At 39.9% G+C, this 12,951-nt stretch overlaps 1 protein-coding gene across 1 annotated transcript in view; it reads right to left on the bottom strand.

Annotated features, from left to right (window-relative positions):
* LOC311279422 (putative adhesion G protein-coupled receptor E4P) overlaps positions 1–12,951 on the bottom strand; it is a gene marked incomplete at both ends in the record, with an annotated part of 49,915 nt that overhangs the window by 26,226 nt on the left and 10,738 nt on the right. The window contains 3 exons of the mRNA XM_084390909.1: positions 2,726–2,888; positions 7,307–7,398; positions 7,482–7,548. Coding sequence (XP_084247035.1) covers positions 2,726–2,888; positions 7,307–7,398; positions 7,482–7,548 — 322 coding nt within the window. The remainder of the gene's footprint in view (positions 1–2,725; positions 2,889–7,306; positions 7,399–7,481; positions 7,549–12,951) is intronic.

Raw genomic sequence — 12,951 nt, 5'->3', positions numbered from 1 at the left:
TACGCCCCATGATGCTTTGTGCGAATTATGGGTGTAACTTCCGTTAAGCTGTAAACAATCATTGAAAAGGCAATACAAACGCAATACGTTAAAAATTGACGGACAGGTCAAATATCCCTGTAGTAATATACTGTATATCTGTATTATGTAACTTATGTTGCCTTAATCAAAAATGTTCATTGTAGCAAATTAGCTCTATGAAATATTAATAATCAATAATAACTGGTTATAATTGATTATGAATATTTGAATTAGTTAATATAATTAATTAATCTGTCGTAAATTAATATTACAATCAATTAACCTATTTGTCCCGTGAACACTCAGGATTAATTGTTTATTAACTCTAAGAAATGTACATTTCCGGGGCATGGGAAATGTCTTTCTTAATTTACAGTACTACTAAGAGCAGTAGCAAAAATCTAAATGATTAGTGACTCCAGTTATGAGCTTGAGACAAGGACAACTTTACGTGTGACATGAACAAGATTTTATTGACTAGTCTAAACACTTAAACTACTCTAACATACACACACATACATGCATACAGTTTACCAAGGGAAAGAGGGCTGAAGCAGAATACAGGAAAGCAAGAAGTTATAGCATTGTTTGAAATCATTGTTTGTCAGCAGATCTACAGCCTTGAGGCAAACCATCAGTTTAGTTCTAAAACGCCCTTCTTTAAAGGGGTAAGGATACTTAATGTATCAAATAATGAGACTAAGTTTGATACTTGCATGTCTCGCCCATTTGAATTAAAATGTCCTGATGCAATTTGTTGAGGCTCCAGTTGATCTTTGCTGATGTGGTCTTGATGAGAGAGAACCAGTGGTTTTCAGAGTATCTTTGGTGAATGGAAAGACAAGGCCGCAGCCTGGCACAAGCTTGGTGGGTCCTTAGAGGCTTCTTCTTCACGTCATCATTTCAGAAAGGGACTAAGAGAGAGCTAAAAGCTGATCAGTGACTTTAAAGCGTGAAGATGGCACAACCTCTGGAGGTCCAAGAGCCAATGAGAAGATTTCCCTTTGGAGGGAAATTTTACGACCCTTTGTGTTCTAGCAGGGCATTTGAATATGTACTTTCATTGGGTGTTTAAGAAAAGAATCTTTAAGATTCTTATAATACTAATGCATCACAAAGTTAGCAACATGTAATGTAAATTAACAAATCGGAGACGAAGATTGGATTTTTTAGAGACCAAACATGACGCACATATAATGTTGGTTAACCATAATATGCAAAGTCTGAAACATTAACCCAATTGAGTTTACAAGAATACAAACGCCACATAAAAGGGAAAATCATGAGATGGGAAAATTAGATACATGTTTACACATTTATCAAGTGGTTATATATAGAATATATATATAGGATTAACAGGGTTTTTATTTCTCTTCCTCTGCAAGAATTTAAATGAGAGTCACAGCTCTCAGGACATTCTTTTCGGTTGTAAACCCAGTCTCAGTGTGTGTCCTGTAACAAGACACTGCGTCCTGCCAGTGTGTTAGCTTCATTTGGGGAACGTTTCACAGGCCTTATTTGGGAGAGTGAGTTTGCTGGATTATTCATTAAATAAATGAATAATTTGTGTGTGTCTGATTGGTCCAGACGCTACATCATTAACTTCAGCATTACGTGATAATATTTCAAAGTGATTTCCATCATTTTGACAGATTATAAGTTGCATATACCTGTGAAAACAAACCTGGAAAGAGACGTGAGGATTTAAGGGAAAATAACTAGAGATTCTTTGTGCATTCCAGTGAATTATTAATGGAATATATCATAAATTAAATTCGGAAGAACAGACCACAAATGTGCAGTATATGTTGTCATTTTTCATACTTTTACAGTGGATTGCAAAGGGAAAAAAGAAAATAATCACGAGGGAAAAAAAGAGCTCTTGCCAAATATATTCTTGTTATAACATGTCACGTTAAAATACCAAGTATAACGTTATTCTCATGAAAATAAATCATGAAGGAAAATTGACAGCTCATCCAGTCAAACTGACAGATCAGCTTTATTTGTAGGGCAACCTTATGATTTGAAATGATTTGTTTCTGCCTTTTTTAATGGAAGTTCCCCAAACCGGAAATGCCACCCATAATTCAAAACGCAGTAAGGTCATCAGAAATAAGGTAAATGGCACCAGAGAAAAACTAACATCAAATAGTCAAGACCAAAGAGCCTAACTAAAGCAAACACTGACCTCCACAATGGTGACCAAACCAAAATATTACTTTCAAACAAATTATTTTAAGAGGTTCAGTCTTTTGTCTGCTGGGAAACTTCCCACTAAAACGTTAGAATGTTAGGGGATAATGTCAATCAATGTTATCACAAAAAAAAAAAAAAAAACATTTTTAGAGAGTGTTATCCTACCTTTTATGCGAACATTCTGGTAACAAAAATAAAATTACCTATAGAAAACATTACAAGACCATAACATAATAGTCTCAAACCATTCATAAACCAATAACATTTCTAGCTGGGATGAGCTCATATTGTGGCCATAGTATGAGCACACAGTGAGAGCGCTGTGAGGTTACACTTTTAGATCACTGTGAATTCAGATTGCCGACGTTGTGACCACATGGTGAAATCACTGTAAGATCAACGTGTTGACTGGGAGGACCTGCATTGAAACAGTTGTAATTCAGTTATTTCATATACACATATATTTTGACATGGAATATGGTGGTAAGAATGAGTGATATCTGACCTCATTATTAAGGACACAATAGACCAGGAAGATGAAGGTTCCCTGCTGGGAGTTCAAGATCAGGAAGAGGATCTCTAGCTCCTTCCTGCCATTAGTGAAGAAACCCAGAAACCAGGAGCAACCAAGAACCACAAACTGAGCCAGTGATTTAAATGTCATAATCCTGCTGAGAAAGAAATAAAATTAATAGATATTTATTTATTTGCCCTCCCGTGGGCTCACCACAAGCAGGAGGGACCTACTGGGGGATTCAACGCCCACGTGGCCAGCGACAGTGACACCTGGAGGGGCGTGATTGGGAGGAACGGCCCCCTGATCTGAACCCAAGCAGTGTTCTGTTATTGGACTTCAGTGCTAGTTACAGCTTGTCCATAACCAACATCATGTTCAAGCATCAGTGCACATGGCACCAGGACACCTTAGGCCGGAGGTTGATGATCGACTTTGTGGTCGTTTCATCCGACCTCCGGCCATATGTCTTGGACAATCGGGTGAAGAGAAGGGTGGAGCTGTCAACTGATCACCACCTGGTGGAGAGTTGGATCCAATGGCGGGGGAGGATGCTGGACAGACTCGGCAGACCCAAACATACTGTGTTGGGATCCAGGCCGTATCCAGATCTGATGAAGGACCTGCGCCTGGACGCGACGACAGCACAGTCCTGAAGTGTCAACTAGTCTCTCCCCTGTGAAGTCCCCTCCCTTAACTTCTCTACAGATAAAGCGTTGTCGGGATAATTCCGGTTCACGTGGCTACGCGTAAGCGATAAACAATATATATTATATATTTTAAGGCCAGACATCATTGAATCATCAGACATTGAATCAATCAAAACTAAATTTAGCTGGACAATAACTTTATTCTAGAGCTGCTATAAAGCCAAAACAATCTCTGTTACTTTAATTTCCTATTATCACTGTAAAGCCGCTTTGGAACAATCTACACTGTTAAAAGCGCTATATAATTGAAGATGACTTGACTTGACTTGAGAACGTTTGGCCGATTCCCCTGTCAGAGAGATCTTCAACTCCCACCTCCGGTGGAGCTTTGACCGGATCACGAGGGAGTCTGGAGATATTGAGTCCGAGTGGACCATGTTCTCCACCTCCATTGTCGACGCGGCCTCTTTGAGATGTGGCCGTAAGGGCTCCGGTGCCTGTCAAGCAGCCATCCCCGAACCCAGTGGTGGACACTGGAAGTAAGGGATGCCGTCAAACTGAAGAAGGAGTCCTATCAGGCCTGGCTGTCTTGTGGGACTCCTGAGGCAGCCGAGGGGTACCGGCAGGCCAAGCAGACTGCAGCCCGGGTGGTTGTGGAGGCAAAAAAAATCGGGCCTGGGAGGAGTTCGGTGAGGCCATGGAGAAGGACTACCGGTTGGCCTTGAAGAGACTCGGTTCTGTCGGTTCTGTCAAACCGTCCGGCGCCTCAGGAGAGGGAAGAAGTGCCCTACCAACACCGTTTACAGTGGAGGTGGGCAGCTGTTGACCTCAACTGGGGATATCGTCGGACGGTGGACAGAATACTTCAAGGATCTCCTCAATCCCACCGACACATATTCTATTGAGGAAACAGAGACCGAGGGCTCAGAGGTGGACTCGTCCATCACCCAAGCTGAAGTCACCGAGGTAGTCAAGAAGCTCCTCGGTGGCAAGGCACCTGGGGTGGATGAGATCCGCCCTGAGTACCTCAAGGGAATGTCTTGGCTGACACGCCTCTGCAACATCTCGTGGCGGTCGGGGACAGTACCTTTGGGCTGGCAGACCGGGGTGGTGGTCCCTCTTTTTAAGGGGGATTCAGGAGGAACACTGCCGTTTTCGTCCCAGGACCAGTGGACCAGCTTTATACCCTCTCCAGGATGCTGGAGGGTTCATGGGAGTTTGCCCAATCAATCCACTTGTGCTTTGTGGATTTGGAGAAGGCATTCGACTGTGTCCCTCGCGGCGTCCTGTGGGAGTTTAAGGTCCGGGACCCTTTGCTATAAGGGCTTTCCGGTCCCTGTACAACCGGAGCAGGAGCTTGGTTTGCATTGCTGGCAGTAAGTCAGACTTGTTCCCAGTGCATGTTGGACTCTGGCAGGGCTTGCCTTTGTCACCGGGTCTGTTCATAATTTTTATGGACAGAATTTCTTTCTTTTTTTCTTTTTTTTAACTGTGTTTTTATTTAACTTTTCTTATAAACAGAGCACTGTTACATATCATTTACATATAATATTAATCATCTAAAGTAAATAAATGAGCAAATGGACAGAATTTCTAGGCGCAGCCAGGGGCCGGAGGGTGTCAGGTTTAGGGACCACATGATTTTGTCTCTGCTTTTAGCGGATGATGTTGTCGTGTTGGCCCTATCAGACCAGGATCTTCAGCATGCACTGGGATGGTTTGCAGCCGAGTGTGAAGCGGCTGGGATGAGAATCAGCACCTCCAAATCCGAGGCCATGGTTCTCAGTCGGAAAAGGGTGGCTTGCCCACTTCAGGTTGGTGGAGAGTTCCTGCCTCAAGTGGAGGAGTTCAAGTATCTTGGGGTATTGTTCACGAGTGAGGGAAGGATGGAACGGGAGATTGACAGACGGATCGGTGCAGCTTCTGCAGTAATGCGGTCTGTCATGGTGAAGAAAGAGCTGAGCTGCAAGACGAAGCTCTCCAGTCAATCTACGTTCCTACTCTCACCTATGGTCATGAGCTGTGGGTCATGTCCGAAAGGACAAGATCCCGGATGCAGGTGACCAAAATGAGTTTTATCTGCATGGTGGCTAGGCGCTGCCTTAGAGATAGGGTGAGGAGCTCGGTCACTCGGGAGGAGCTCAGAGTAGAGCCGCTGCTCCTCCACATCGAGAGGGGCCAGCTGAAGTGGCTCCGGATACCTCCTGGACACCCTCCCGGGGAGGGGAAGGCCTAGGACACTCTGGAGGGATTATGTCTCCCAGCTGGCCTGAGAACGCCTTGGTGTCCCCCCGGAAGTGCTGAAGGAAGTGTTTAGGGAGAAGGAAGTCTGGGCATCTCTGCTTAGACTGCTGCCCCCGCGACCCGGCCCCGGATAAGCGGAAGAAGATGATGATGATTTATTTCTTAAATAGATATTATGTTATGGAGTAGGGCTGGGCGATTTAAATCGCGATATTGTTATGCGCATCTCGTCAGTAAAGCCGGTTCCTTGATTTAGTAGTAAATCACCATCACCTGCTTTCAGATGGAGCGGCATTTAGGGCTGAGAAGATAATTAAGTGATTAGTTTAGTGATGATTGAGCATTATTGAAGACACCTGATGTTAACAAGCAGAATCACTGAAGAAGAAAAGCACAAATTGTAAGTTACCATTAAGGTGATGGGTGTTTGCTTTAGTAGGGCTCTAAACCATTATACGTTTACTCTAATATTTACTGTTGTTTGTCTGCTGTTATTGATTTATAACAGTTAAATGAACAAAGTAAAATGTTATCTTATAGTGTTGGTTATGTTTTCACATAATCATACTGTGATCTGAAAAGTGAAACATATTAAGATAGTTTGGTTTAACTTGTTAGCAGCAGTTTTGTGATTCTTCAGCCTATGAATATCAGTACTTTACTTATAATTCAAAATATTTAATAAACATTGCTCTAATCAAAGAGACGTTCAGACATCAATAATCAGCCTGTGAATCTCAACAATGGTGGTGACAATAATAAAGCATGTTGCAGTGGCTGCCACCAATCACAACTCATTAATGGCTCCCATCATGCATTGCGGTATGAATAAATTATGATCTGAATTGTCTATGTAATTTACTTTTCCTCATTGAATATTCTGCTCCTCACCATTGTTGAGATGCATAGACTGAATCTTGACATCTGTGTGTGCCTAAAATAATTATTTTTTTTGTTTAAACAAGTTTTAAGAAATCCTTTATATAAAAAATTCTGGCCATTTATTCAGATTCACAGTTATGCTGTAACCAACAACATAAATCGAAGTCAGAAAGAAAGATCTTAATGAGTTCAATGATCAAGTTCAAATGATGATTGTCATAATATAACCAACAAAGATCACTTTATTTCTTTGTTCAACTGGCAGTTTTAACTCAGATACAACCGCCAAACAAAATCTAAAGTACACATGAAAGGGTCAGAGCCCAACTAAAGCAACTACCCATCACAATAATGGTAACTTACAATTTGCGATTTTCTCCTTCAGTGATTCTACTTGTTAACATCAGGTGTCTTCAATAATGCTCAATCATCACTAAATTAATCACTTAGTTATCTCATTAACGTAAACACTCTTGAGTGTGGACTCATACTCTCCCAGGGGTGTTAATTTAACACTGGAGATTTTGCTGTATACAAAGAGCCGTAGTTAACTGACAAGCTGAGCCATATCGCATTAAATATCGTTGGCGATACGTCCGCGATATTGATGTGATTTGGCTCAGCTTGTCAGTTAACTACGGCTCTTTGTAGTAAATGCCGCTTCATCTGAAAGCAGGTGATGGCGATTTACTACTAATCAAGGAACCGGCATTACTGATGAGATGCGCATAACAATATCGCGATTTAAATCGCCCAGCCCTATAATATGGAGTGTTCAAATCTGAATGTTTATTACTTGGTTTGTTTCATCTGTGAAACTTCAGCATTCAGATTTTTGAGAGTTGAGATCAGATTGATGATGATGTTGATGAAGAGAATCATGTTTAACTGAAAAGTACAAAAGAATAATTAATCACCTCTTTTTTCCTTTAATATAAATTAAAATCATTAGAAATAAGAAATGTGCTTACTGCTAGTATGACACAAACAGGACCCAGAAAACTCCAGATAACCCCTTTTTCCATTTTAATCCAGCACCTGTTTAGAGAAAAACATAATACCGTAAAACTTCAAATAATAGCCCAGGGTTTTATTTTCCCAAATCGCCGAACTGCACCGGCTTGTATCTGAGACAAACGTCTATATGAGACAGGCCTTTAATTTAGTGTAGAGATGTTGTTGAGTGTAGGCAGAGATAAAGATCCAAATAGCATAGGCTGATAGACGGAAAGCATGACAGTAGGAGGTTACCAAATCTGTGTTTGTGTTTAACAAATCAGTTAATGTAAGAATTAGCCTACTATATTTCCGAATGTCTAAAGGGGGTCGCACACCAGACGAGAAGCGCAGCGCCACGTCTTTAAAATTCGAACACATTATTCTCTATAAGTATACCTTGTCTCAAATTGTTGTAAAATACTGACTTCACCCTGTGCTGCAATATACATTCAGTTTTACATTCATTTACAGAAATCAGCTGCTTGAATGAAAATTGCTGATGTTATGGGATTTTCAGGTGATATTCTCAATTCATTCAGTTAACGGACGCTCTGAGGTAAAGTGAATTCAGACTGCAGACTAAGCATCGATTGTATTTAATTGTACAGTACAATCATAACATTGTACACAGCAAAATCCTCAGTGTTAAATTAACACTGCTCAGAGTTTATATGAGTCCACACTCAGGGTGTTATAAGTAACACTGAAGCAGTGTTAAAGTTAATGAGATAATTAAGTGATTAATTGTGTGGTGATTGAGCATTATTGAAGACACCTGATGTTAACAAGCAGAATCACTGAAGGAGAAAAACGTAATTGGTATGTTACCATTATGGTGATGAGTGTTTGCTTTAGTTGGGCTCTTGACCCTTAAATTATTGACTTTAGATTTTGTTTGGCTGTTGTACCTGAGTTATAACAACAAGATCAACTATGAGAAAAGGTGGTTTGATGGTGTTGGTTGTGTTTTAACATAATCATTATTTCACAACCAATTAACCTGAATCACTGAACTCATATAGAACCCAATATATGAGTTATATTTACTTTAGTAATTATAACAGCTCTGTCCTTGAAAAGGATACTACTTTTAACTTTTACAATGTAATCCAAATAATCTCTTAAAACTTGTCCACATTCAAAAAACTTAATATTGTTTGTAGACACAGACATCATGAATCAGCCTGTGAATCTCAACAATGGTGACAATTATAAAGCATGTTGCAGTGCATTGTGGGTTCCACCAATCAAGACACATTAATGGATCCCATCATGCATTGCTGCATGAATAAATAATGAGCTTATGTTCCTGAGTTGATCTGTTTGTCACCATTGTTGAGATTCATACACAAATTCTTGATGTCTGTGTGTGCCCTCACAAAAATACCTTTTAGAATATATATATATATTTTTTTTTTGTAATTGTTTTGATTATTTGGATTTCATTGACGAGGCTAAAAATGGCATGCCCTACAAGGACAGTGCTGCTATAATCCATAAGGTAAACTTAACTCAGAATTTATGCTCGCAATGAGTTCAGTGATTCAGGCCAGCTAATGATTATGTTAAAACACAACCAACACCTTCAGATCACTCTTTGTTCATCTGGGCTGTTATTGTAACTGAATTACAACAGCCAAACAAAATTTAAAGTTAATAAAGTAAGGGTCAAGAGCCCAACCAAACTAAACACCAATCACCATAATGGTGACCATTTTAAAAATTAATTTTCTCCTTCAGTGATTCTTCTTGTTAACATCAGGTGTCTTCAATAATGGTCAATCATCACACAGTTAATCACTTAATTATCTCATTAACTTTAACACTGCTTCAGTGTTACTTATAACACTCTGAGTGTGGACTCATATAAACTCTGAGCAGTGTTAATTTAACACTGGGGATTTTGCTGTGTACAGACATAATATTAATTCCATAATATCCTTAAACATAACAATATTGCTTAGTTTATGCAACAATAACATTAACTAATATAATTCAGAATACATTTCTTACCTTACATCTTTTTTGTCTTTAAATCGCGTTCTTCTTCTTCTGAGGTAAATCCAATGTAAGCTGACTAAGCTCACAGCGTGTCTTCCAAACTCAACGAAAAGCAGAGACTGATGAAGTTTGATGCTTTGTGTTTGAGGTAATGAGCACGTTCGCGTTCCTTAACGTGGATATTTGCATGTCAATCTCTTGGTAACCCTTCCTTTTACAGTCCCCTAATTACTAGGTATTTACCTGGTAAATATATGGTAAGTTATAGTTGGTTATTGGTAATTACCACAGGTAACAAGTATGTAAATGCAGAGAAACTACAAACTAATTACTAGGTATTTACCGGGTAAGTTATAGTTGGGTATTGGTAATTACCACAGGTAACAAGTATGTAAATGCAGAGAAACTACAAACTAATTACTAGGTATTTACCGGGTAAGTTATAGTTGGTTATTGGTAATTACCACAGGTAACAAGTATGTAAATGCAGAGAAACTACAAACTAATTACTACGTTTTTACCTGGTAAGCATATGGTAAATTATAGTATTTTAGTGTGTAATTACTTAAGGTGATTAGTATGCAATTACAGAGAAACTACCAGGGAAAAAAAACACCACTGTTAAATATCAACTCAACAAAGTACTCTGTACTTGTTACCTGTTTAGGTGGGTAATAACTCGGATTTAATTGTGTACTTCCTCAGAATGTAGGCAGCCAATTTTTAGAAACACCTCCAGTATTACCCATCAATTCAAGTTAGGTTTGTAGTTATCCTAGGGTTATGTTGGTAACAGTCCATGTTTATTTATTACTATCTTGAAATTAAGACAGTAGTTTCCAATAAATTACCTTGTCTTACATAGTTGTTGTTCATTGCTACACCCATTTATAGAGGGTTTATCAAATAATTTACCTTACACTTACCTGGTAACTACCCCGCAGGAACAGTTTTCCCTAATGTCAAGGCACATCTTAAATACTGGGTATGTTCTTGCAGATGTTTTTACAATTTACTCAGTAAGTAAAGTGCAACTGTACTGTAAAATGAAGCCTTGTTTATTTCCATGGTATTACCGGAATTGTACCATATAACTTGATCATTCCCTTTTCCATATAGTCAAAAAATTTTACCTTGTATGTCCTGCAACGTTACCAAGGAAAACATGACAATTTACTCAGTAAGTAGAGTGAAACTGTACTGTAAAATGAAGCCTTGTTTATTTCCATGGTATTACCGGAATTGTACCATATGACTTGATCATTCCCTTTTCCATATAGTCAAATTTTTTTACCTCGTATGTCCTGCAACGTTACCAGGGAAAAAACGACAATTTACTCAGTAAGTAAAGTGAAACTGTACTGTAAAAGGAAGCCTTGTTTATTTCCATGGTATTACTGGGATCTTACCCAATAATTATAAATAGAGAATAAAGATTATTGGGTAAGATCCCAGTATTCCATGGAAATAAAAAGGCTTCCTTTTACAGTACAGTTTCACTTTACTTACTGAGAATGTTCAACGTGATCTCATGAGAATATGTGTGTATTTTTACGTAAAGTGTAATTCTACCATACATACATTTACTTACGTTTTATACACACAGAAACGTTTAATACTGACGTATTTACAGCACTAAAATGTAAAATGTTTACGTATTAACAGTACAAAAACGATTAGCCTACATGCAGTTAAACAAGAATACACTTTAAAACCAAGGGGCAACATTCTCATCTGAAAAATGAAGCCTACCCGGAAGTGCGAAAAACTGCAATACATTGAAAATCCGCTAGAGGGAGGTCCCAAAAGGGAGCAAATCTCCATAGCCCCCATGTTAAAATGTCCGTTTTCACAGCATAAATTCATGTTTTTACAGGTTGGTCCCACTTTTATTGTATTTTTCGATAGCTTCCGAGTGCCTGACAACTGTGAGGGGGGTGAATTTTTTTCTAACTCGTTAGTTTAGATCGTATTTAGATATAAAATGTATGACAATAAGGGCGTGGTTAACTTTGATTGACAGCTTGATTGACAGCTGACAAGGCAGCGCCACGGAGAATGACAACATAAGAAGCGCCATTTTTTAATACAGTTGACATATAATACTACTGTTTCTGTATCATGAAATGTAGTTTTAAGAGTTTTTCAGGTGAGAATGTAGTTGTTTAAAGGTCAAATCTGTGGTTTATTTAAAGATTTATGAAAATTTTATCCAGTTGATCCAGCGATGACCGGGCGCTCGGCGTTCATGTACCCCGCCTGGAGCAGCCTTTCCTCGGCTAGTCGTATCTGAGGTTTGCCACCAATGCCGCCACACACCTGTCTATATAAGACCTTACAGCTCACAGTGCATGTCAGAGCAAATGAGAATCATGAGGTCAAAGGAACTGCCTGAAGAGCTCAGAGACAGAATTGTGGCAAGGCACAGATCTGGCCAAGGTTACAAAAAAAATTCTGCTGCACTTAAGGTTCCTAAGAGCACAGTGGCCTCCAAAATCCTTAAATGGAAGACGCTTGGGACGACCAGAACCCTTCCTAGAGCTGGCCGTCCGGCCAAACTGAGCTATCGGGGGTGAAGAGCCTTGGTGAGAGAGGTAAAGAAGAACCCAAAGATCACTGTGGCTGAGCTCCAGAGATGCAGTCGGGAGATGGGAGAAAGTTGTAGTAAATCAACCATCACTGCAGCCATCCACCAGTCGGGGCTTTATGGCAGAGTGGCCCGACGGAAGCCTCTCCTCAGTGCAAGACACATGAAAGCCCACCTGAAGGACTCCAAGATGGTGATAAATAAGATTCTCTGGTCTGATGAGACCAAGATAGAACTTTTTGGCCTTAATTCTAAGCGGTATGTGTGAAGAAAACCAGGCACTGCTCATCACCTGTCCAATACAGTCTCAACAGTGAAGCATGGTGGTGGCAGCATCATGCTGTGGGGGTGTTTTTCATCTGCAGGGACAGGACGACTGGTTGCAATCGAGGGAAAGATGAATGCGGCCAAGTACAGGGATATCCTGGACGAAAACCTTCTCCAGAGTGTTCTGGGCCTCAGACTGGGCCGAAGGTTCACCTTCCAACAAGACAATGACCCTAAGCACACAGCTAAAATAACGAAGGAGTGGCTTCACAACAAATCCGTGACTGTTCTTGAATGGCCCAGCCAGAGCCCTGACTTAAACCCAATTGAGCATCTCTGGAGAGATGAGACCTGAAAATGGCTGTCCACCAACGTTTACCATCCAACCTGACAGAACTGGAGAGGATCTGCAAGGAGGAATGGCAGAGGATACCCAAATCCAGGTGTGAAAAACTTGTTGCATCTTTCCCAAAAAGACTCATGGCTGTATTAGATCAAAAGGGTGCTTCTACTAAATACTGAACAAATGGTCTGAATACTTAGGACCATGTGATATTTCAGTTTTTCTTTTTTAATAAATGTTTAAA

The sequence above is a fragment of the Rutilus rutilus genome (genome assembly GCF_951802725.1).
Source record: "Rutilus rutilus genome assembly, chromosome: 2".
In the NCBI taxonomy this organism is placed as follows: domain Eukaryota; kingdom Metazoa; phylum Chordata; class Actinopteri; order Cypriniformes; family Leuciscidae; genus Rutilus; species Rutilus rutilus.
Note: the sequence above shows the minus strand (reverse complement) of the source record. Positions and strands in the feature narration are given on the sequence as shown.